This window comes from Eptatretus burgeri, unplaced genomic scaffold (genome assembly GCF_056783735.1).
Source record: "Eptatretus burgeri isolate ZD-2024b unplaced genomic scaffold, Ebu_testis_v1 Ebu_testis_scaffold_38, whole genome shotgun sequence".
Classification (NCBI taxonomy): domain Eukaryota; kingdom Metazoa; phylum Chordata; class Myxini; order Myxiniformes; family Myxinidae; genus Eptatretus; species Eptatretus burgeri.
The window spans coordinates 17,501-44,123 of NW_028221988.1; the positions used below are offsets into that span (position 1 = coordinate 17,501).

At 46.1% G+C, this 26,623-nt stretch overlaps 1 protein-coding gene across 7 annotated transcripts in view; it reads right to left on the bottom strand.

The window, feature by feature from the left end:
• Nucleotides 1-26,623, bottom strand: part of LOC147007717 (serine/threonine-protein kinase MARK1-like) — a 55,684-nt gene that overhangs the window by 16,529 nt on the left and 12,532 nt on the right. For 4 of the 7 annotated variants that reach the window (XM_085866539.1, XM_085866541.1, XM_085866540.1 and 1 more), the window contains 2 exons: nucleotides 7,511-7,597; nucleotides 2,403-2,441 (listed from right to left, as the gene is read on the bottom strand). In XM_085866539.1, the coding sequence (XP_085722665.1) occupies nucleotides 2,403-2,441; nucleotides 7,511-7,597 (126 nt within the window). Of the gene's footprint in view, nucleotides 1-2,402; nucleotides 2,442-7,510; nucleotides 7,598-15,690; nucleotides 15,825-26,623 lie in introns of those variants that run through there. The other 3 variants (XR_015053959.1, XM_085866544.1, XM_085866537.1) reach the window with 1 other exon arrangement.

Genomic DNA, 26,623 nt, shown 5'->3' on the forward strand with positions numbered 1-26,623 from the left:
CCAAGTCTTTCTCAAACCGGATGGCGAAGCCTGACGTTCAGCAAAAGGTGAGAGGAGTTTGTAATTTGTTCAGGATGCCGGTGATAATTTGTCTCCTCTTTAAGAAAAACACTGAGGGGTCATTAATGTCCACAAACAAGTCGTGCTCGCAGATGGGACAGCCAGCGTCACGTCCTTCTGATGGACGGTGCACACATTGATGCCTTACCCTGCATGTGAAGCACCAGGATGACAGTTTTTGGTTGGAGTGGGATTCAAACCCAAGCGAAACAGCTGAGAGGTGAGTGCACAATCCTCTGGAGGCAAGGCTGTCAGGCCAGTCCTCACAACTGAGATATGAACCCCGTGAGAACATGACATGGAACCGTTTAATCCCCTTTGAATATGAAACATGAGAAGAGTTTTTCTAAATACAGCTCCTTGTCAGAAATATTTATATTTGTATGATACGCAAGAAGAAGATGACATTTCAATTAGTGCCATGACACGAATCCGTTTTGGGAATACATTTGTTTTCCACCTGCAGGGAGGTGCAAATTTTCATCTCAGATTCTGCAACCGGTCCAGACGGCATCAGCCCATGTGTCCTCAAAACCTGCTCCTCTGCTCTTGCTCACCCTCTCTCTGTTCTATTCACCTTCTCATTTGCTCAAGGTCATCTCCCATCTGGTTGGAAATCAGCAAACATTACCGCTCCTGCATAAAAAAGGTACAAAAACAGATCCCTGCAACTTCAGATCAATCAGCCTTCTCCCAATCATCAGTAAGGTTATGGAATCCATCATCACTTCAGCATTAAATCCTTCCTCTTCTCCAATGGCCTGATTTCCGATCATCAATTTGGTTTCAGACCAGGTCACTCTTCCCTGGATATGCTGCTTCTGCTCTCCCAACAATTGATGGAGGTCCTCAATGCTTGACATGAAATCGGAGTCGTATCCCGAGACATATCGCATGCTTTTGACATGGTCTGGCACCCTGCCCTGCTCATCAAATTCTCTTCCGATGGTGTCCAAGGCCATCTCCACTCATGGCTCGCAGGATTCCTCCCTCCTGTCGCAGCTAAAGTGTGGCCCTAAGTGAAGTTCTTCCATCCCCTCTTCCTGTCCAGGCTGGAGTTTCTCAAGGCAGCGTTCTGGGTTCTGTTCTTTTTCTGGTTTTCATCAATGATCTCTCCGACTCTCTGGAAAATCCTCTTTATCTTTTTGCTGATGAGTCCACCCTCTGCCGTACCATCTGTCATCCTTCACACCGGCAAGCAGGAGCTTCTTCGCTCATTGCAGATCTGGGTAAAATCACAAACTGGTCCAACACGTGGAACATGTCTTTCAATCCTGAAAACTCTCACACTCTCACGACGTCTCTCTGAAAAGACCGTTTGAAACCCCTCCCCTCCCCCCCGCCATCTATTTTCTCAACAATCTTCTGGAAGAAATCCTTTCATTCAAGCTTCTGGGTCTCACTATCTGCCATTATCTTCCTCGGAAAGCCACATTTCCACGCTGGCCTCCAAAGCCAGTCGCCAACTGAGAATCCTCCATCGTGCAAAGTCCTTCCTCGGTCAATCTGAGCTCCAGACCAGAGCCAAAACTTTCATCCGCAGCCTGATGGAGTACTGCTCTCCCCTCTGGGCTGGTGCTCCCGTCTCTCACCTTTCTCGGCTTCACGATGCGGAAACCAAGGCATTTAGAGTCATTGGTATCTCCTGCGATGAGGCTGAGTCTTTGGGCCTCTCACTCTCTCACTGCAGGCAGGTCGGTGGTCTTTTTGTCTTCCACCGTCTCCTCTTCTCACTCACCCCGCCTGCTCTCTCTGCGATATGTCCTCCCCCACCCCCACCCCCCATATTTCCGCAGGGCACTCAAGGTCCACTCGCAATCCACTTCTGGTAAAACTACGAAAATCACGAATCACTGTCCACCTTCACCCTTTCATTCCTCTTTTTCCTGCCTTTGGAATAAACTCCCACACTCTCTTCAATCCCATTCTTCCCTCTCGACCTTCAAAACAGCTGTTCACCACCACGTCGTATCATCCCCCATCCAAATCCTCGATCTTTTCTACCCCCGTTAATCCACCCCAAACCCACCTCGTTCAAATTCCCTGCTTTCTTTCCTAAAAGTCCCTGTAATGTCCATCTGCTTTTCTCATGTTCCCCACCCCATCCCTCTCCCTTCCATAGATCTCCTAATGTCTCTGTTCCCCACTATTTTTGTTCTGCCTTCTCTCCCCCCCCCCCCCCCACATCTTGTCTCCCCCCCTGTTGTGTGTTGTGTGTTCGTTCTCATATGAGCCTCGACAAGGTATACAAAAAAAAGAAGAAAATCATGAACGTAGATTAAGGATAAAGTCACATGATACTGTGATGTACACTCTAACCCAGTTCATCATGAAATACTCACATTGATCCAGTCACCATTGTGGGAAACCTTCACAGCAAACTAGAAGAGACAGACAAGTAAAAGTTTGTCATCAATAGGTGCGGAGCTTTGAGGGATATTATTTACAACAATTGACTCCTCACAAGTATCGTGCACATCTTGCAAAATCACAAAAACATGGTGACTTATGAATCGATGGTAACAGTCAAGCATGGCATCAGACTCTATTAATAAAAGGTTCAGGGAAGTTTATCAACAGGAGACGAGTTTGTAAATACACGAAGGTTTAACAAAACAAAAATCCCGGTGAAGTTTACCACATTTACATTCATTTGAATGCATTTCACAGTCTGTACGAATTTATGGGATGGACTTGATGGTAAAATGTTAACCTCATGATACACCCCCCCACCCAAACCCCCCACAATGTTGAGTGCAAAGGACATGGTCAGGGTGTGCGAGCAGCAAATTTGATTGCTCATGATGATGTAAGATTCTGTAATATGTTGTCCAAGTACGGTTCAATGGAATGCCTTTAAAAATGCTAAAAAGGTAATTTGTGTCATTCAGAAAAAAAAAAATTCGACATTTCCCGCCATTGATGCAGCATCTTTTACAACACCTTGTTTAATACATTACATTTGTTCTTCATGTCTGTTGTTTGTGTTCTTTTTGACGTCCTTGAAAACACTACGTTTCCTGTTTGGAATGATTTTTAATTCTGGTTTGAATGCCAGACAGGCAAAGAATAAAAATGAAATTGCTCATTGAGCAAGGAATTGCCAGAATAACTTTGTCATATCTCCATGATCTCTGGAAATCAATTTGGTCCTTTTTAGTCGATAGTGCTTCTGTTTAACGAGTTATCGCACTTAGTTTGGTCATGATCGCAACTTGGAAGTCAATCGGACTTGAAATGGTGTCTTTATCGCAATTTGAAAGTTTTGACCCGACCCCTCTGACATTCGACCCCCCGACCGCTAAGAAGGGTGTTGGTGTGACACCCAAATGAGAGATAAGGTTGGATGCAGTGTTGGAGGATGCACATTTTGGATTTGGTTTGAAGTCGATACGTCCATTTTAGCAGACGTTATTGCGAAAATAAGAATTTAGTTTTTTTGGTGACCTTGACCTTTGACCTCGATTCACCAAAAACGACAAGTGTCTAAGTTGGACCATTGCCAACGTCTGTACCCAGTTTGGTGATGATCGCTGAAACGGTGTGGCTGCTACAGGGTAAACAAATACACAAACAGACAGACACACAGAATTACACACACAACCGGCCAACATAATTGCCGAAATCGGAAGGATTCCGGAAATTAATGAAGTGGTTTAGTTTATCATTTATAATATGAAATAGGGAAAGCAAAGAAACAAATGAAACCCTTTAGAATTACCCTTTATAATTACCCTTTAGAATAACCCTTGAGAATAACCCTTGAGAATAACCCTTTAGAATTACCTTTTGGAAAAACACTTTCGAAGAACCCTTTAGAATAACCCTTTAGAATTACCTTTTAGAATAACACTTTAGAATAACCCTTTACAATTACCCTCTAGAATTACCTTTTAGAATAACACTTTAGAATAACCCTTTATAATTACCCTCTAGAATTACCTTTTAGAATAACACTTTAGAATAACCCTTGAGAGTAATCCTTTGGAATTACCCTTCAGAATAACCCTTTATAATTACCTTCCAGAATTACCTTTTAGAATAACACTTTAGAATAACCCTTTAGAGTAATCCTTTAGAACTACCCTTGAGAATAACTCTTTATAATTACCCTTTAGAATTACCCTTTATAATAACCCTTCAGAATAACCCTTTAGAATAACCCTTGAGAATAACCCTTTGGAATTACTACTTATAATAACCCTTTATAATTGCCTTTTAGAATAACCCTTCAGAACAACCCTTTAGAATAACCCTTGAGAATAACCCTTGAGAATTACCATTTATAATTACCCTTGAGAATAACCCTTTAGAGTAACCCTTTAGAATAACCCTTCATAATTACCCTTTATAATAACCCTTTCTAATAACCCTTTGGAATCACCCTTTAGAATTACCTTTTATAATAACCCTTTAGAATTACCCTTTAAAATAAGACATGGAAAGGTTCTTCTTCTTCGTTTTTGACGGATGGCTGAATGGACAGAAGGAAGGACAGAGTGGAATATTGAAGGAGTTTCACCGTTTAAACTGGATCTCCCTCGTGTGTGCGCATGTGTGATTGGGATGATTTCAAAGCCAAAGGAAGTTTTGCTAAACTGCAGGTTCGTGTTCTCGTAGACATGTTAAGTGCACAAAATAGGGTGTTGACTTCAAATCATGATGCAAAGGTCCCCTTTGGCATGGAAGTTCCTTAGGGTCATAGAAACAAATTTATCCAAAGACACACGTCATATCTCAAAATACAAGTTTTGCGCCGTTGACCATTTTAGAAAACATGGCCCAGTCATAGATCATGAACCGTTTGTCATCGAAACTATTATGATACATGTTTTCTAACCAACTTGAGGTCGCTGAATTCATTTCCGGCATCAGCTATGCATTTCAGATGCATTTAAAGGTGAAATCCAAAAAATAATACAAATTATAACAAATTTTATTGTTTTTCACATACAGAAAATTTGAGGTAATTACATTATCCATCGCACAATGTCGTAATTACACAAGTTCTTCCTCTTCTCCTCTCTTGTCCTGCTACATCCTGCCAGTGTGGGCGCATGAACCTTGACATCTGCAGAGAAGCATACAGCGCTGTCTCTGCACGCAGCACTTACAAGGAGCTTTACATTCTGTCTTACACTTGCAAATGGACCGCACAGTCTTCTTCCCCATCTCATCTGGATTGAGGATCTCATCAAGATTCGCAACTTGTTGTGTGTCTGACAAAAAGTGCTGGTGAATGCTGACGCATGTTCCATGGAGGGCTGATGTTGCAGTCGTCGTAGAGGATGGATTATGGTCAATGTTGTCAAAACCGCCTGTGGTGAAAACGTGTTTAACTGCCTGAGGGGGGACCACCACACCAACCTGCTCCCAGTGACCAATGACTGAATTCGCAATATCTGTACTAAGCACTTTCAAATGGTCATACGAGATGCACAACCCTCGCTGATGCAAATCATCGATTCGAAATTCACGGCCAGTTTGAACATGTACTTTCATAGCCATATACAGCGAAGCTGGTGTTTCCCTTTCTCTGTTGTGATGTGCAACACTGTCACGTTTTTTGGATCTGCATGCAACTGAGTTGAAGATGATCTGCTACCCAATTGATGTTGCAACCTTGGACTTCTTAGATCCAGGAGATGGCTGATCGATAGATGGTCCATCAAGAAGCATGTACAGGAATGAACGCAGAGTGGTTGGGATTGATTCAGCTTCAGATGAGGTTCAGAAGAAACCCGTAAAAGCTTGCCGCATTTGAAGATATTATCGACAGAGGATATTGACTGCTTTGTGCAGGGTGGAGACTTTAGTTGATGTATTGTCTTTCATATCAACTATAGCTTTGGATAGGTCATCGTCGAAAACAAGAGACCAGCAACGGTTAATCTTTACTGCCTTGATGTCAGGAATCATGCGCTCAATGTCCTCTCTCTCAGGCGTGTTGTATTGCATTTGATGTGGGGAAAGCCGAGAGCAGCAATACGCTTATCATAAAGGGTCGTCGAGTGAGCCATTGCTTGCGACCTCCCTGAACCACGGTTATCTTCAATAAAGTCAAGTAACTCATTGAGAACATGTGCTCGCATCACCTGCGTGTTATGACTATCAGTGATGTCACATCCGACAGTCTCCCCTTTCCTATACAGCCGAGTCAGGCACGCATGATGATAGACGGCATTGATAGCGATCAAGTCACCAGCGGACAGTTGAGACAACAGACGTTTGTCACCCAACAGCTGAGCACAGTCATTGATTTTTTTTATCCAAGCCAAGTGTAGCAGCTTTTCTGAGCTCTTTCTTGTTGCCCACTTCATCACAAAAGAGACACAGAGTGTCAACTGGTTCGCTCAAAGATGCAGAGGTTGATGTCTGTGTGACTGACCTGGCTGCACGAGTTTTTACCGGGCTAAATGACGCTTGTCCTTGATGCTCATTCCTGGCTCTCTGCACTTTCTGATTGTCGACAACATTCCTGCAAGCTTTGTGCCACACTCCATGATTCGACATCATCAGCTGCACTATATTCTGAGTATCACTGTCACCAGTATTCTCTACGAACACAAAATCAGGCAGCTCACCTAATTCATTGAGTTCCTGGATATTGTTCACAACCTGTCTGTAAGTGGCTGAAAGTCTTTCAGGATTGTTTCTCAATTTAACAGATGATGAGGGATCCGAAGTTGGATTATGAGTCTCGTCTGATTGATATATAAAACATAGGCTCCAGTCCATCCTGGCAGGCGTGCTGTCACAGTTAGTTATCGGAACTCATTTGGATTAGTCACTTTGAATCTGAAAGTAAAAATTAAAAATTAAAGGTCACATAACATAGATACATCATGTGCTAACTCATGTGTAGTTAAATTCGGCATGAGAAAACCATTTTGAGTTGGGTCTGACGTAACCATCATATAGTAGACATGTTAAGTTATGTCTCATTCTCACAAATTTTTTTCTCATACATTTTACAAAAAATGTAACATTTATGTATTTTGTCTATGATTTGAGCTTTAAACACATCAGAAAGCAAAATTGTCACCGAAAATGAGTTTAGTGACCTCAGGTTCGTTAGAAAACATGTATCATAATAGTTTATATGACAAACGGTTCATGAGCTATGACTCAGCCATGTTTTTCAAAATGGTCGACGGCGGCCATCTTGGATTTTGAGATATGACGTGTGTCTTTGGATAAATTTGTTTCTATGACCCTCAGGAACTTCCAGGCCAAAGGGGACCTTTGCATCACGATTTGAAGTCAAATGTCAATTAACAAGTCTACTATTCCAATTCACTTTTAAATTGTAACATTTAATTCAAATTAACTTGTTCTTCGATCGTAAACTCACATTTACAGGTACAGGTGGAGTTGATTTTTATTTTTTAACCTTCATCAACATGAACCACCTTTACCCTAAAAAGCGGCACAGGTAACTTTTCCGTACCTCTTGGTTGGAGCAGACATTCCGTGCCTGATAAACGGCTCCGAATCCTCCTTGGCCGAGCTTCTTGATGAGCTCATAGTTGTGGATCTAAACACAAAGTGAAAGTAAATGTCATGTTTCAGTAAAACACCAGTTAAAGAGAACGTTAACAACCTTTTTATAAAATAAATATTTCTCAATATCATATCACCTTTATAATCCAGTTGTTATGTTGAAAGAAACTTGATAAATACTCCACAGAGAAACTTTATCAATCAAATGATTTGGTCACATCGAACACTCCCAAGTGTAGGGGATGTGATCGAGTGATCATGATGGGATTTGGGAACTTTAGGCCCAAAGATCTTAAGCCAGTCATCTCAACACTAAAGCCAACAACAATGTTCTTGCATGAGTAAAGACGAATAAAGTAGATAACCATCAACAAAGTCTTGCAAACCCTGAAAGGTCGAGTCAAAGGTGTTGAAGATGAACAATTGTTCAATCCAGGAGGCAATGCGGGTGAGGAAATGTTCTCCAAGTTCAAATCCGGAGGACGTGCAGGTGAGCAATTGTTCCCCAAGCTCAAATCCGGAGGAGGTGCAGGTGAGCAATTGTTCTCAAAGTTCAAATCCGGAGGACGTGCAGGTGAGGAAATACTCCCCAAGTTCAATTCCGGTGGACTTGCAGGTAAGGAAATGTTCGCGAAGTTCAAATCCCAAGGACATGCAGGTGAGGAAATGTTCCCCAAGTTAAATTCCAGAGGACTTGCAGGTGAGGAAATGTTCTCGAAGTTCAATTCCGGAGGACGTGCAGGTGAGCAATTGTTTCCCAAGCTCAAATCCCGAGGACGTGCAAGTGAGCAATTGTTCTCCAAGTTCAAATCCCGAGGATGTGCAGGTGAGGAAATGTTCCCCAAGTTCAATTCCGGAGGACTTGCAGGTGAGGAAATGTTCTCCAAGTTCAAATCCCGAGGACGTGCAAGTGAGCAATTGTTCTCGAAATTCAAATCCCGAGGAGGTGCAAGTGAGCAATTGTTCTCCAAGTTCAAATCCCGAGGATGTGCAGATGAGGAAATGTTCCCCAAGTTCAATTCCAGAGGACTTGCAGGTGAGGAAATGTTCTCGAAGTTCAAATCCCAAGGACGAGCAGGTGAGGAAATGTTCTCCAAGTTCAATTCCGGAGGACTTGCAGGTGAGGAAATGTTCTCGAAGTTCAAATCCCTTGGACGTGCAGGTGAGCAATTGTTCCCCAAGCTTAAATCCGGAGAACGTGCAGGTGAGCAATTGTTCCCCAAGTTCAAATCCCGAGGACGTGCAGGTGAGCAATTGTTCCCCAAGCTCAAATTCGGAGGACGTGCAGGAAAGCAATTGTTCCCCAAGTTCAAATCCGGAGGACGTGGAGGTGAGCAACTGTTCTCTAACTTCAAATCCGGAGGACGTGGAGGTGAGCAATTTTTCCCCAAGCTCGATTCGGGAAGTAATGGAGATGAGGAATTGTTCCCCAAGCTCCACTGCTGCTCCTCTCCAGAATTACAATCCATTGTTTTTAATGAGCACAAATAAAATCACAACCAAACACGAAACGATCAAAGTGCGTCTGCTCTAAAAGCTGCAAAGCAAACGATGACAAACTCACTGTGACGTTTTAGCACCATGGTTACAAGAGCAGGTGAGATCACAATCCCATTGTGACATCATTAAAAAAAAAATTAGAAATGTAAAACATTGGGATAATGAGAAACTTCTATTGGAATACATGTTGGGCAACACAATCAAGGTCGGGTTATTTAAAAGTTTTGTAAAACACGAAGAAGATTGTTTTTAGATTAGTGAGGATAAATAAATTAATAAATAAACAATCATGCCATCAATACATGAACAAAGTGGAAAAGAGGGAACAACACATTAATAGCAGGGTCGAGGGACAAAACTGAGGGACAAGAGTTCGGGGGGAGGGGGGACACTGGTGTGGGAGGGGGCGGGGAAAGACTGGTCTGGGGTGGGGAGACTTTGGGTAGGGGGGACTGGTCTGGGAGGTGGTAGGGAAAGATTTGTTTGGTTGGGGGGAGGGTGAGATTGGTCAGGGAGGAGGATCGAGGGGTAAACTGGTCTGAGAGGAGGAGAAAGACTCGTATTGGAGGAGGGAGAGATTGGTCTGTTGGTGGGGGGAGACTGATCTTGTGGTGGGTCAGTCTGGTCTGGGAGGGGGAGAGTCTGGTCTGCGGGGGGGGTGGGGAAACTTGTCTGGGAGAGGCTGGGGAGGGATTCATCTGGCCCAGAGGGGGGGTGAGACTGGTCTTGGAGGTGGGGGAGGGACCTGTTCTGGGAGGGGGTGGGGAGGAACTGGTCACGGAACTGTGGCGGGGGGGAGGACTCGTCTGGGAGGTGGGGGAGAGATTGGTATGGGAGGTGGAGAAGGGGAGACGTCTGGGTGGGGGAGGAGATTAATCCGGGGAGGGGTGGGAGACTGGTCTTGGAGGGGAGACTGGTTTCGTGGGGGGGACTGGTCTGGGAGTGTGAAGACTGATCTGGGAGGTGGACACTGGACTGGGAGAATGGCGAGAGACTGGTGTGGTCTGGCAGGGGGCGGGGAAGACTGGTCTGGGAGAGGGGGAGCTTAGTAAGCTAGGTGGTGGAGTGATTGGTCAGGGGGAGGGTGGGAGGCTGGTCTGGGAGGTGGGGGAGAGATTGGCCTGGCAAGAGGGGGGGCGAGACTGGTCTTGGAAGTGGGGAGGGACTGGTCTGGGAGGGGTAGGGACTGGTCTCGGAACTGTGTAGGAACTGGTCTGGGAGGGGTAGAATGGTCTGGGAGAGGTAGAATGGTCTGGGAGGGGTAGAATGGTCTGGGAGGGGTAGAATGATCTGAGGGGGTGGGAAGGCTGGTCTGGGGGTGGGGGAGGCAGGTCGGGGAGGGGGAGGGAGAGACTGGTGTGGCGGTGCAGTGGGGGAGATTGGTCTTGAAGGAGGGGGAGAGACTGGTCTGAGATTGGTCTTGGAGGAGGGTGAGAGACTGGTCTGGGAGGTGGTTGGGGGTGGGGGAGACTGGTCGAGGAGGAGGTGGAGAGATTGGTCTGGCAGGGTGGGAAGACTGGTCTGGGAAGTGGGGGGGGGTTGAAATTGGGCTGGGAGCAGGGGGGGGTGGATATTACATGCAGCCTTTGGCTGCTGGTTGCATCATTGTTGGGAGTATAGCTGCGCCGCTGATGCAGTGCCCACTGTTACTAGTAAGCTGGTTCTCATTTCGCCAACCTCAGAAGGATAACAGGATTAGTCAACCTACCTGATGTTATTTAACGCCCAACAGGGGGCTCGAACTTCAGGCCCTAAGATCATAAGCCAGTCATCTTTCCACGAAAGCCAACAACATCTTCTTGCACGAGTAAAGACGAATAAAATGTATAACCATCAACAAAGTCTCACAAACCCTGAGAGGTTGAGTCAAAGGTGTTGAAGATGAACAATTGATCAAGTTCAATTCAGGAGGCAATGCAGGTGAGGAAATGTTCTCCAAGTTCAAATCCGGAGGACTTGCAGGTGAGGAAATGTTCCCCAAGTTCAATTCCGGAGGACTTGCAGGTGAGGAAATGTTCCCCAAGTTCATTTCCGGAGGTCTTGCAGGTGAGGAAATGTTCTCCAAGTTCAAATCCGGAGGACGTGCAGGTGAGGAAATGTTTTCCAAGTTCAAATCCGGAGGACTTGCAGGTGAGGAAATGTTTTCCAAGTTCAAATCCGGAGGACTTGCAGGTGAGGAAATGTTCTCCAAGTTCAAATCCGGAGGACGTGCAGGTGAGCAATTGTTCCCCAAGCTCGACTGCTGCTCCTCTCCAGAATTACAATCCATTGCTTTTAATGAGCACAAATTAAATCACAACAAACACGAACGAACAAAGTGTGTCTGCTCTCAAAGCTGCAAAGCAAACGATAACAAACTCACTGTGACGTTTTAGCACCATGGTTACAAGAGCAGGTGAGATCACAATCCCATTGTGACATCATATATAAAAAAAAATATGAATGTAAAACATTGGGATAATGGGAAACTTCTATTGGAATACATGTTGGGTAACACAATCAAGGTCGGGTTATTTAAAAGTTTTGTAAAACATGAAGAAGATTGTTTTTCGATTCGTGAGGATAAATAAATTAATAAATAAACAATCAAGCCAGAAATACATGAACAAAGTGGAAAAGAGGGAAGAACACATCAATCGCAGGGTAGAGGGACAAAACTGAGGGACAAGAGTTCGGGGTGAGGTGGGGATACTGGTGTGGGAGGGGTGGGGAAAGACTGGTCTGGGGTGGGGGGAGACTGGACCGTGGGTGGTGGGGAATGGTCTGGGAGGTGGTGGGGAGAAATTTGTTTGGTTGGGGGAGAGGGTGAGATTGGTCAGGGAGTAGGAGGGAGGAGACTGGTCTGAGAGGAGGGGAAAGACGTGTATTGGAGGAGGGAGAGATTTGTCTGTTGGTGGGGGCGGGGGTGGGGGAGAGACTGGACTTGTGGTGGGCCAGTCTGGTCTGGGAGGGGAAGAGTTTGGTCTGGGGGGGAGACTTGTCTGGGAGGGTGTGGGGAGAGATTGGTCTGGTTGTGGGGGGAGGCAAGACTGGTCTTGAAGTAGGGGGAGAAACTGGATTGGGAGGTGGTGGGGGGTGCAGGAGGAAAGGGACTGGTCTTGATGTGTAGAAACTGGTCTGGGAGGGAGTGGAGAGAGGTCGGTTTGGCAGGAGGGGGCGGGGGAAAGACTGATCAGGGATGTAGGTGGGGGAGACTGGTCTGGGAGGTGGGGGGAAGAGATTGGTTTGGAAGGGGGTGGATACCTATCTGGGAGGTGGGGGGCGAGACTGATCTGGGAGGTGGGTGGAGAGATTGGTCTGGGATGAGGTGGAGAGATTGGTCTGGGAAGCGTAGTGGAAGAGTGGTCCGAGAGGTGGGGGGGGGCGGGGTTGAGGGAGAGTGGTCTTGGAGTGATTGGACAAGAATCTTTCAACATCGGAGCACTTACTTATGGAGTATTTTTTCAACAAAGTTTCATGTTGATTGGAAGAACATGTGGCCGGCATTCCAAAAAGTCTGTTTTCTGTAGGGATGGGTTGTGGGGTGTTTTAGGTATCAGGAATAAACGACCTTGCTTCGCTGAATTAATTTCTGTGGAGTATGTTCTTTGTGATGCAGGAACTGTATTCCGATTATGATGTACCATGCTCTGTTGCAGACCGTCTGTGCTGCCTGGCAAGCAGGGCCAGATTTACCCAACGTGAACAGGGGCCTCCACAACCCAACACATGTCCCGGGGCCTCCACAACCCAACACATGTCCCGGGGCCTCCACAACCCAACACATGCTCTGGGGCCTCCACAACCCAACACATGACCCGGGGCCTCCACAACCCAACACATGACCCGGGGCCTCCACAACCCAACACATGACTCGGGGCCTCCACAAGTCAAGGGCTCATCCATGATTAAGCCAAGCCATGTCGGCCCACCAACACATCTGTGGAATCGTTATTCAGTATTCAAAATCGTTCTGCCTTCCATTTCAATTTTCCCTTCAGTGTAAAACAAGGATTATAAAATAGGTATCTTAAGGTTGCAGCCGATAGCTGTCACTCGCCTTGAGAAGGCCAGAGCATGAATGGGTCTCAGGCCTCGAACAACTTGTTTCCCAGAAGTGATCATGTTGTTGTTGTTGTTGTTGTTGTGAAGATAAGGTGGAGGTAATATTTTTTTATGGAGGCATTCCTGTTTTTGGAGTTGTAATTGTTGTTGTGAAGGTAATATTGTTGTGGAGCCGGGTGTCTGCTGCGAGCATGACCGCAAGATGGAGCAGTTGAGTCAGCTCCACCGAACACCCAGAATTTATAGGTCGTCACCCCGGATAACTCCGGAGCCGACGGGTCCCTTATCGGACCGAAGATCGCCAATAGGTCGACCGCGTGGGATAGCGTCGATTGCCAATTTCGATTTACCTAAATACCCACGTCGTCCAAATTACCGGGGAAATTCACCCTCGGCGGAGCTCGAGGATAACGAGCCGTTGGCGTGCTCGAACCGTGCGTAACCCGAGCGGATGGTTACCGAGGTCCGTCGGTCCAAATGCACAATTTTCCACTTCCAAATTTCCCAACACACACGGTGCTTAACCAATAAAAAAACACAGGAACGAGCTGAAACATTTAACAAGAGATTTATTTATAACGGGGGGTGGGGGAGAGGGGGAGGGGGAGAGGGGGAGGGGGAGGGGGAGGGGAGAGGGGAAGGAGAGGGTGAGGGGAGGGGGGGGTGGGGGAGAGGGGGAGGGGGAGGGAACACACAAGGAGCAGAATTAAACCGACTCAGAAATGCAAGTATGTACAAGGAACTTCAACAATTCCACTTCAACAAGACAGACCCATACACAGACACCCAAAAAGAAAAATGACCCGATGGGTCTTCAGTCGTCGAGCCGGCCCGGGGTACCTGTCCCACCACGTGTGGTCACGCCAACCCAAACCTCCATGGTGGGACTTGAACCCATGACCTTGGCGTTGCCAGAACCAAGACTGCAGGCCGCTATCGCCATGATCCACCAGAACACACTCTTGTCAACAACCACTCACTGGCTTTGGATGCGAGGTTGGAAATGTCTCGATTGAAATGTCCTTTCCCACAAGAAATGTGTCACACACGATCACAGGCTACTTGACAAAAAAAACTCCACGATCTCCGTCTGCCGCCCTCTCCTGAACGCTGGTCCAGACAACCACACCCTCTCCTCAGGAGGGAGGGGCTTCTTCTCCTGGCCACTCGCCTCCTCATTGGTCAGACCCATCGCGCGATTCCCTGGCCGTCCTCCATTGATTCAGGCTCACGGTAGGCGGGGCAACTCCCACCCCTCTGGGCGGAGTCCCGAGCGGAGGTTTTGTGGCTCCGCCCCCCTCCTCGCCTTCGGCCACGCGCATAATGGCGATCGTGTTGGGTCAGAAACGGGGCGGGTGAGACGCCGCTCCTTACCGATTGGCTGAAGAGGGACGCCATCTCTGTTAGACGAGTGCGCGCTGTTTCCCATTGTTAGACGAGTATTAGACTGTTTCTGGCGAGTGCGCGCGAGCAGAGTGGTGTCGTGTGAAAGTGAAGGTGGGCGTTGTTGTCGTTGATGTAAAAAATCCTAACTCTCATAATAACTCCGCAGCGCATGAACATTTAATCCCCATTACATTAGGGACGGGAACCTAACGACAAACACGTACTTACCGATATAACTGTTCTGGAGGGACCTGAATGTTGAGTGCAGTGAACTTCCAGATTCGTAATAACATTGAGGTAAATATTTATTTCTACCTCTGCCACCGAAGGTGGAAGGAAGTTATATTTTCACCCATGTCTGTCTGTCTGTCTGTCTGTCTCTGGTTGTTTGTGTGCAGCATATCTCAAAAAGTTGGGGATGGATTCGGATTAAATTTGTTGGACATGTTGGATGTGTGACAAGGATGAACTGATTCGATTTTGGTGAAGATCCTTATCCGGATACGCAGGCCCGTAGCCAGGGCTCAGTATTAAGGGGGGCATATGAACTGGATGGGGGGGCACAATTATTCTATTTCATATTTTTGATAACCCAGTATACTATTGTATTCATGCAGCATTGACACATCTATACTGAGGTTGCCGTCGCATACGAACCAAATTGATCTCAGCTAGATTTAATATGTTCCGATGTTTTTGGCCTTAAATAATTCGAATGCAGGAGAGCCGCAACAAACTGGCACATTCACAATGCAGATATTCAATGATTAGACAATTGGCACCAATTCAGCTGCACTTATACAAGGTGTTGTCAAGAATTGGCATTAGAAAAATCAATATACCAGAGATACAATGACTAAACGGGGGAGGTTGGCACCAGAATCAGTGCACTTTGAAATAAGATACAGGAGGCTATGATCTGCGATCATCACGTTAAACTATCAACAGCAAATACGACCGGCCTGAAGATACCACAAGGTCCGCATTTAAAGCAGTCAATTACACAGAGGTAAGGTTATGTACAAAGCACTAGATATGGGATATGCAAAGCACCAAACACAACATTTAACTTCAACATTAGAAGTACAAAGCAGCCGACCACGGCGGGTGCTGACCACAACCATACTGCAACCACAACCACACACGCATCACCAGCAGTCACACACACAATCTGAACTCCTTGTATAGTTTTTATACCACTGTACTCGCTGTCAGAAGAGCTGCAGGTGACGTGTCTCGGTGTGGAATCTTCTGAGGACCTTCTCCTTCCATTCATTCAGGTATTTACGTGTGAGGTCTCTCTCGAAGACCAGCTGTACCAGTTGTGCCTTGAGTGCATGGCGCATGGACCGTCGATGGTCAGTGAAGACATTCCTCAATGTTGAGAATGAGTTTTCACACATGGCAGTGGACGCACCAAATGTTAGTCCAAGTCTCATAGCAGTCACTACACTTGGCATGGCTTCCAGCGTTTTGTGGTATGTTGAGAGGTGTTCTTGTGTTGTCCATCTCTCGTTTGGCTGCTTTTCTGTCTGTGAGCGAATAAACTGCTTTGCAACCACACACTCTGTTTCACTGATGGTTGACTTTGTTAATGTCATGATGTGCTGGAGCAAGTGGGGATCCAAAAACGTGCCATTTTCAGGATTCAAGTCAGCGAGTGAACGGGCGAGTTGTGTGTTGCGCTCACTGAAGCGCTGAGTGATCTCTCCAAGCACAGTGTCAATTGCGCTGTAAAAAACCCTCTGCAGTTCCGTCTTGTCACTGTCATTGTTTTGTACTGTTGTCTCCAAAACTACAAACTGTTCCAAGTTCTTATGCATTGTGCGTCTCCGTTTTGGTGGTGCAGGTGTAGAAGTGCGAGCATCGTTGGCCTTGTTCCACAGATCAGTGAACTCATCCTCAGAAAGGAGTTTCTTCACGCACTCTGCAGCACTCGCCACCAGTTCCAACCCCGTTTGCAAGTCCATGTCCTCTGCCTGCAAGAGTCTGTTAGGGCCATCTAACAACATCAGCAGTTTTTGTACAAAGATAGCAATGAACATGAAGGCAGGCCCAGAGACTTCCCGCAAAAGCCCAATTGCCTCCATCCTCATCTCTGCACCGTAGGCGCACTCTGCATCAATCTCCGACAGTAAGGATGTGATATCCTTAAAAGATCCTATGATCACAGACACGGTGGCTAAATGTCCCGTCCACCTTTGATCAAGAAGTCGTTTTAACCGCTCACCTTAATACTGTGCAGCAACAGTGGGCTTTCTGAAGAATTTGTACAGGCAACAACAAACCTCGAGGAAATCAGTGACAGCTTTCTCTGTTGCCAGTGCGTGGATAACTCCCAGATGGAGTTGGTGATTTAAGCAGTGCACATAGGGGATTTCTCTTTCCAATATCTCTTGCAACAACTTTTGCACCCCACCGTGCTTCCCAGCCATGACCGAAGCCCCGTCGTACACCTGACTTAATATTCTTGACGTGTCAAGTCCTGTTTTTGTCAGCTCTGCAATTATTAGGTCTGTCAATGTTTTTGCATCTCCAGCGTCAGCTGTAACCATTGTGAGTAGATGATTGATATGTTGTCACATTCAGTGGGGTCCCTCGTCCCACCCACCTTGATGGTAAACCACGATGTGCCTACTTCTTCCACGATGGCATCCGTCACAACATTACTCAATGTGCAGATCAGTTCATTCTGCATTTCCGGACTCGGATAGCTTGCGTTTTGTGGGATATGGTTTATTATTTCGGCGAGCTCGGTGTCTTTTTTGAGTGTGTAGTTTAAAAGCGAGAGGAAGAGCCCACTGTGCCTGTCTGACATATCTTCAAAATTATCAAGGCTCCCTCGAAAAGGTATTTGGTTTTCGGTGAGAAATCCCACAACATCTATAAGAGCAGACACATAGTACCGGTTTCTATTTAGCTGGTCAGCATTGAGGAGTGTGGAAATCCCCTCACCACAATCGATGCACCTCTCATTCTCCTTCCACCTCAAAACACAAGTTAAATGTTCCTTTGAAGTTGCGTGTTTGTGAAACCCCCTGCCTTTCTCCACGGCATGTTTCCAATTCCGGTCGCCTCGCACTGTGAAAGTAGAGTTCACTGGGCCACGTGCGGTGTTAAACTTCCTACATGGATAGCGGAATGGTGCATCTGTGTGCACACTGTATTCCAGCCATTCATTAGTCTGGTACCACGAGGACACCAACGAGCGACTCTTGTTCTGCAACAGATGGCCAGGGTACCGCTGTAGAACAACTCGATTCGGTCTCTCACTTCCAAGATCATCGGGAAGCGGCTTGACAGTCACACCCGGTCCCGAGGCCGCCGCCGAGCCTGGAAACTCGGCTGTCTGCGCTGGGGCTACAGCCGCAGGGCTGACGTTACTGGCTTGGCCAGGTTGGCCAGCTTCTGTCGGTATTTCATCGACATGATCGTCTTTTCCTCCTCCTCCTCAACTCCTCCCACAATATGTCTTTCATCATCTTCTTCATTTTCGTCGGTTGCATTTTTCCTTTTCTGAGCTATTTTCGTAAATGTCCATCATCCACGTCCTTTTCTCCTGCGAGCTCGTGCTCTGTGATTGGTCCCTCGTGACTCGCGTCACTAATCTCGTGAACGCGTCACTAATCTCGCGACTCGCGAATTTCACGGTCGACGGTTTTATTTATTAAATGATCCATCCATCAAAAACAGGTTTTACCTGCATAATTTCAAATGTCAGCATGATTGTAAACACACATATTTTAATTTTTATTATAAAATTACTTTTGTAAGATGGAGGGTTGACGGGTTGTGAAGGTCACGTGGTGCACGTGCACTTCATCTTTAATAATGCAAATTATGTCTTTTCCTAAATCATATTATCATGTTATGACCAAATTACATTTATACCGAACTTACAACCAATCAGGTAACCTGCTCAACAGGGTCTCCATATCGAATACGCTGATTGGCTATTCCTTAAAACGAAATGATCCACGATATATATAAAACCACCCACAACATCGACATTCGACACGAGGTCTTGGCTGCTGGCGTTGGATGCGGCTTCTCTTCTTTTTTGCACACCTTGTCGAAGCTCGTATGAAAGCAAACACACAACGCACATCAAGGGGGCACGAGACAAGAGGGGCGGGAGTGGGATGGACAAAAGAATGGGGAACAGGGACATTCGGTGATCTGTGGTAGGGAGAGGGATGGGGCGGGCAACATGGGGAATACAAGATGGACATTACAGGGACTTTCAGGAAGAAAAGCAGGGAATTTGAAGGAGAGCTTGGTGTGGATTTACGGGGGTAGAAAAGATCGAGGATTTGGATGGGGGATGATAAGAGGTGGTGGTGAACAGCTATTTTGAAGGCCAAGAGGGAAGAATGGGATTGAATAGAGTGAGGCAGTTTATTCCAAAGGCGGGAAAAAAGAGGAATGAAAGAGTGAAGGTGAGTAGTGATTCGTGATTTTGGTAGTTTTACAAGAAGGGGGTTGTTGGCGGACATTGAGCACCCTGCGGAAATATGGTGGGGACAAATCGCAGACAGAGCAGGTGGGGGGGGGGGTGCGAGACCGGAGAGGAGATGATAGAAGACAGAAAGACCACTGACTTGCCTGCAGTGAGAGAGTGAGAGGCCCATACACTCATCCTCATCGCGGGAGATGCCAATGATCCGAACTGCCTTGGTTTCCACAGCGTGAAGCCAAGAAAGGTGGGAGGCAGGAGCACCAGCCCAGAGGGGAGAGCAGGACTCCATCAGGCTGTGGATGAAAGCTTTGTAAGTGCTCAGGAGCTCAGGTGGGCCGAGGAAGTACTTTGCACGACGGAGGATTCGCAGTCGGTGACTGGCTTTGGAGGCTAGTTTGGAAATGTGGCTTTCCCAGGAAAGATCATGGCCGATAGTGAGACCCGGAAGCTTAAAAGAAAGGACTTCTTCCAGAGGTTTGTTGAGAAAGTGGATGGGGGGGGGGTGGTTAAACGGTCCTTTCAGAGAGACATCGTGAGAGTGTGAGATTTGTCCAGATTGAAAGACATGTTCCACGTGTTGGACCAGTTTGTGATTTTACCCAGATCTTCAGTGAGTGAAAAAGCTGCTGCTTGCCGGTCTGAGGGATGACAGATGGTACGGCAGAGGGTGGAGTCATCAGCAAAGAGATAAAGAGGATTTTCCAGCGAATCCGAGAGATCATTGAGGAAATCCAGAAAAATAACTCCAGGAACTTGAGGAACTCCAGCCTGGACAGGAAGAGGGGATGAGAGAACTCCATTTTTGGCCACACGTTGACTGCGACAGGAGAGGAAGTCTGTGAGCCATGAGTGGAGATGGACTTGGATTGCATGGGAAGAGAGTTTCGTGAGCAGGGCAGGGTGCCAGACCATGTCAAAAGCACATGATGTCTCGGGTTATGGCTCTGATTTTATGTCCAGCATTGAGGACCTCCATTCATTGTTGGGAGAGAAGAAGCAGCATATCCAGGGAAGAGTGACCTGGTCTGAAACCAATTTGATGATCGGAAATCAGGCCATTGCAGAAGAGGAAGGATTTAATGTCTAAAGTCATGATGGATTCCATAACCTTGCTGATGATTGGGAGAATGCAAATTGGTCTGTAGTTGCAGGGATCTGTTTTTGCACCTTTTTTGTAGGGCATGATGTTTGCTGATTTCCACTCAGATGGCAGATGATCTTGAGCAAATGAGAGGGTGAATAGAACAGAGAGAGGGTGAGCAAGAGTGGAGGAGCAGGTTTTACAGACACGTGGGCTGATGCTGTCTGGACCGGTTGCAGAATCTGAGTCGAGGTTTGACAGCAAGAGTCCAGGGACAGTTGGTTGTGACTGGGTAAGGTGGGTACAGAAAGCGATGGTTTTTGGATTCAAGATTTAGATACAAATGTCGAGATCAGGTTCCACCGCTGATTGAGATCTCGCAATGTCCACACTGATCATGGTAGAAAAGCGCCTTTTAATTCACATCAAACACGGCCATGGAGAGAAAGACACAGCATACATGCAGTACACCAGCTCAGTCAAAACTCTCTGGCTTTCTCAACAGTTTAGCTTGATATATATATATATATATATATATATATATATATATATATATATATATATATATATATATATATATATATATATATATATATATATATATATATATATATATATATATATATATATATATATATATATATATATATATATATACACTTCCTTCTGCTCCTGTTGTGCTGTCATCTGTTTTCATGATTTTCCCAATTTCATCATGTTTCTATTTGAAAAGCCATCCTCAGAAATAATTTTCCTTTGAGGTAACAGAAACAGAAACTCCCCCCCCCCCAGCACTGTGTTCCCTCTTGATTGATCATTTTCATTTGATCTTTTCATTTTCATTTGATTTTCAAAGCATTGATCTTTTCATTTGCCCGAAGACCTGTTTTTGGTGAATGTGACAGGCAGATCGTTATCACAATATATATTGTCTTCTCATTCTGCTTACCAGATGTTTCATTCTGAAGATGAATCAATAGAATGAAAACAACACCTTTTTATACTTTTAAAGGTTACTTTTGATCGTTTAAAGTATTTTCATCAATAATGGCTGTTTTCAGTGTTGGAAGATGTTCAACAGCTCCACAAAAACACCAAGTTTAAGCATTCAGCCTTTTCACGTGCGGTATCAGCAGTGCGGCCATTTGAGGTGAGGGAGCGGATGGAGGGGGAACATACACCAAAAACAGATTTGATGAGATGCCACCAGGATTTGGAGGAGGGAGAGAGGTTTGAGAGTTCAGACTTGAGATGAGAAAGATGTTGTTTTCTGGCTCACCTGAGGGTAGATACACACTTGTTCCGAGCTTTATGGAAGGAACTGAGATTACCCTCAGTTGGGTTTGCTTTCCATGAGGCAAAGGCAAGTTGTTTCAGGACAACTGCCTCACCACAAGCTTCAGAGAACCAAGGGCGGGAGGAAGGGTGGGACAACTGAAGACGAGAGGGGATAAACCTCTGCATGAGAGAGCAAGTTTCTTTGAAAGAATTCCCAGGATGAGTTGATGTTGGAGAAAGTAGCAATGGGAGACCAGCCTCGAAGTTTAATGGCTGCTTGGAGACCCTGCCAGTCGGTTTGAGTGAAATGCCAGACTCGACGGCGGTGAGATGATTCTCTGATAACAGCCACAGAGATGTCCACTTTGACAAGCACGTAGTCAGAAGAACCGATTAGAGCGAAGGAAGAACAGCAGATATTTTCAGGGAAATTTCTCAAAATCAGATCCAGAAGTGATCGAGTACAATTGGTTGAGATCCGGGTCGGGAAATTGACCGATTGAGTCAGTCCCAATGAGTCACAGAAAGCTTTTGCTGAAGAGCCATGACAGGTGAGAGAGGAACCCACACCCAGCCAACTGGCATGATGACAATTGAAGTCACCACATTTGAGGAAGAGAGAGTTTAGATGAGAAGATAGAAGTTGGTCCATGTTTTTGGATAGTGAGGTGTAAATGGAGTCATATAAGCCTGGTGTTGGCTTCGTGATTAGGGTGGCAGCTTGGGATCCTTGGGTCCTGAGTTTAAGCCCCGTTGGCTGCTGAATTAAAATACACCAGGAGGTGGACTCAGCCTGTCATCCTTCTGAGGTCGGCAAAATGAGCACCAGTGTACTGGTAAGGGGGACACTGCATCAGCGGCATCGCCGCGTCCCAACCAATGATGCAACCAGCAGCCACAGGGTGCACTCGATCGAGAGAATGCAGTCATCACTGTTCGGTGGACGGTACAGTAAACATATAAACACGAGGTGGGAGCGGAGGGAAGCCGTAGCCAGAGGTATTCCTGGGGGTGTGGGGGAGTGAGGGCAGTGCATTGAGAGTGAAGAATAGCGAGTCTTTGATGAAGAGAGCAACTCCTCCACCACGACGAGTTTCAGGTCTGTCATACCGGAGGCGGGAGTAACCAGGGAGAGATACTTGGGAGTAAGAGACGTCTTGAGGGAGGAAAGTTCTGTTCGGCAGACTATGTCTGGTTTGTCAGTGTCAACCTGTATGGAGATATCTGTAAAGTTTGAGCGAAGGGCGAAGGCTCCGGATATTTGAGGTTCACACTGTTAATGAAGAGGGAGTGGAGGAATCTTTGGGTGCAGGGGATGGGAGGGGAGGGGGAAGGGAGGACAAGGGAATAGGGGGTGGGGTTGGGAGAGTTGTTGAAAGAGTGAGGGGGATTGCAGAATAGCGTGCGGACGGGGGTGCAATGAGCAGGAGAAAAGGCTTTGTGGTGTTGGGGGAGAGGGGGGTAAGAGAGGAGGCAGAAGGCAGTTGTGGATTTGTGCAGGTGCAGTGATGAGATGCAGGTGAGAGGGCAGGGGAAAGAGGCAGTTTTGTTGATGACAAGGGGGGGGACTTTGAGAAGAGTGAGTGAGGGGGGTGAATGGTGGGAGAAGGGTGAGTGGGGGGAGTTGAGGAAGAAAGGTGAGGGGGGAGTTTTTGAGAGAGGTGAGAGGAAGACTTGGAGGGAGAAGTGTGTCATGGTTGCTTTGAGAGGGAGGGTGAGAGGGGCGAGTTGGCACTGTCGTTGGAAAAAAAGGAATGATTGATGGAAAGTGAACACTCATTGCAAACTGGGTTTTAAATTTTTTTTAGGTCAGAGATGTGATTAAAGATATTTCTTGATGGAAGCAATAAAGGCAAATGAAGAGAACGGAGAGAAGAAACGCTGTAACAGTTGGATTTGTTAGATCAGGGATGAAGGAAAGGTCGAATTTAGAGCAGTCTGTTGAAATGGGAGAAGAGTAGTGAGGTATGATACAGTAAAGAGAACCACACGTGTGAAAGAGGAAGATGAAGCATAAAAGAGATCGTTGTTATTTTCATTGTTATTGAATGAGCGAGTTTTCATCAGATTAGGTCATGGAAAGGTTGTAGATAAAAATCGTGATGTGAATGGTTAATTTGGATTGGTAAACGTAGAGGGTGGAAACAGATCACGTGGTTGCGGGAGAAGCACGTGGCTCTGGGAGGTGTATAATCAAAAGTGAATTTACTTATTTTAAATCAGGATTGCGTAACATTCGGAAAAGGGAAGGTTGAAGTGAAATCGTGGAGGTGTATGGTTAATTTGGAACTATAAACGCAGAGTGAAGCTGCTGGTCGATGAAAAATACCAGTAAGAGGATGGAGAGAGACACGTGGTTACAGGAGGTGTATAGATCGAAAGGATACAAGGTAGATTATTAATTTTTGATGTATTTTTGAAGATCAGGTAAGATTCGGGAATGGGAGGTTGAAGGAAGAAATCGTGATGGTAATGGCGAGAGTGGATCAGCTCAAGTAGAATAAAGATGGTGTGCTGGCAATATGAAGAATAAAAAGAAGAAGAAGAAGGATCGGGACTCGTGGGTTTGCAGGGAGAAAGGTGGTGTTTTTTTTTGGTTTGTTTTTTGTTTTGGATATAAGACAAGAACCAGAGTGTTTAGATTTGGAGGGATGGGGGATGTTGGGAAAGTGGGGGAAATAGAAATTGAAGTTAATTGGGAGAGAATACAAATAAACACGATCGTACACTGAGAGGGGAAGGCCTCAAGGAACACGTGAAGACAGGTCGTCGAAAACTCACAAAATAGCACGATTTTTGAAACAACACCAAACTCGGAACACACAGTGACATGTAGATGAGAAAATAAACAGTTAAAACGGGACAGATAACGACCGGAAACTTGACTTCGTGAAAGCCAGCAGAGAGCCACAAGAGATAGTGCAGTAGACAGCAGAAAGGTCCTGCAAATTATGATACAAGCATCAAATTTGGCATTTCTGTTCTGCAGGGCTTTCTGATCAAATCCGCCCGATTGGCCATTTGAAAATCCAAATTTTGAAAAATTTGAAAAAAAAAAAAATTTGAAGTCACAGCTGGATGAAATTCTTGAAGCAGAAGTGAACATCCCAGACAGAGAACCAAGTGGAGATGCAGTCATCATTGATGGCTCAGCACTTATCAATGCCCAACCTCCACATACTTCAAAGATATTTGATGACTATGCTAAAGAAGACATCATCCCAAAGGTGGAATCCTATGGTGCCAGGTACGAGAGGGTGGACGTAGTGTTTGATGTGTACAAGAAGTCGTCTGAAGTCCGAGGCAAGGTCTAAAAGGGGGCAAGGAATCAGAAGAAGAGTGACAGGAACCAGTAAGACCCCAAGTCACTGGAGGAGCTTTCTTCGAGATGACAGCAACAAGACTGAGCTGTTTCACTTCCTTGCGGAAAAGATGTGTGAAGCACAGACGGCAAGCACAGTCATTGTCACAAAAGGAGAAGATGCCATTAGCAACACAAGGAAGTCACTGGATGCTGTGTCTCCATGTTGTCATGAAGAAGCTGACACTCAAATATTTGTACCCGCCAGGGATGCAACGACGGATGGTAGCAAGTCCATTATCATGAAGGCTAATGACACGGACGATCTCGTCATAGCAATATCTGTACTGCCATCCTTACAGGAACTAGGTCTTCAGAACATGTGGATTGCCTTTGGCCAAGTAGACAGGTGCAATGGATTCCGGTCCATGAGGTAGTTTCTGCAATAGGGCCCGAGAAAGTTAGAGGGATCCCATACTTCCATACGTTCACTGGATGTGACGTCGTGTCTGCCTTTCGTGGTAAAGGGAAAAAAACTGCATGGCAGACTTGGAACGTATTTGATGATGTTTCTGAAACATTCATCAATCTCAGCCAGCATCCAACATTGATTCGTGATCATGACTTTTTTCAAATTTTTTTATTTTTTCAAATTTTTCAAAATTTGGATTTTCAAATGGCCAATCAGGCAGATTTTATGAGAATCCCCTGGAGAACAAATGTGCCAAATTTGATGCTTGTATCATCATTTGCACCATTCCTCTCAAAAATTGCTGTTATCTGCCCCACAAAGAGACCTGCCGACGCTCCAAACCCAGAACCGGAAGGCTACTCGAATTTTAAAAGTGATTCTTCCCCATTGAGAGATCGGGCTACACTAATAAAGAGCTCGATCTCTCAAAACGTTGTGGACGGATTTGAATGAAACTTGGTGGACATGTTGGGTGTGCGGCTCGGAAGAATTGATTCAATTTTGGTGAAGATCAGAATCTGGATCTGGAGACGTCTTTTTTTAATTTTTAAAGTGATGCTTCACCATTGAGAGATGGGGCTAAAAACGACATATTTATTGGGTCCGATATGTTCTTTTGGATCAGGCATTGCACAGTGGAGGTACGCACTCCATCGAGTGCACCTCAAGTTCTGGATGCGATCCTGTTCTTGGAGGTGTAGTTGTTGCTGTGAAGGTAATCAGTTGACTTCATGTGTGCTGATCCCTTTATATGTTCAAGAATTCTCACCTTGTCCTTCAAAATCGTCTCGACGGTCACGAGGACTGGTCTGGGAGGTGTCCAAGGCATGGCCGATGTGAGATGGAGTTTCACCCTTCTCTGAACACCTTAATATTGTTACGAATATGGAAGCTTACTGCACTCAACATACAGGTCCTACAGCGGTTATTTCGATAAGTAAATGTGGATAGATAGCTCCCTTTCCCTTGTTTAATGGGTAATTAAATGTTCATGCACTGCGGAGTTATTTTGAGAGTCAGGGTTTTCTTTTATTTTTATACCACCAACATCAACAACAACCACACCATCACCTTCACCTCGCTCTGGCCAACGCCAAGGTGGGCGGAGTTCAAGGAGGAGCCTCGCAGTGGCCCGCGACCAATCAGCGTGCTATGAGTGAGGTGGCCGCCGATCAGCCAATCAAACCCCGTGATGGTGAGAAAGGTGGTCCGCGTGACGTCACCACCCTCCCCCCCCCCAGGCCAATCGACGGACTTGCCGCTCGTTTGAGCCAATGACAGGGAGACGAGCGCATTTTCCGGCCAAAACCGTCCGATGAGGGAGAGTGGGGAGGGAGAAGGCGCGCCCCCCCCCCCCAGGAGAATGTTGAATGAAGTTGCGGCGCGATCGGACGAGGAAGGAGAGTTTTTGAAATAGTTGATGACCATCGAGCAGGCGAGGTTGTGGTCAATCTGACGGGCAGGTTGAACAAGTGTGGAGTTATCAGCCCTCGCTTTGACGTTCAACTCAAAGACTTGGAGAAGTGGCAGAGAAACCTC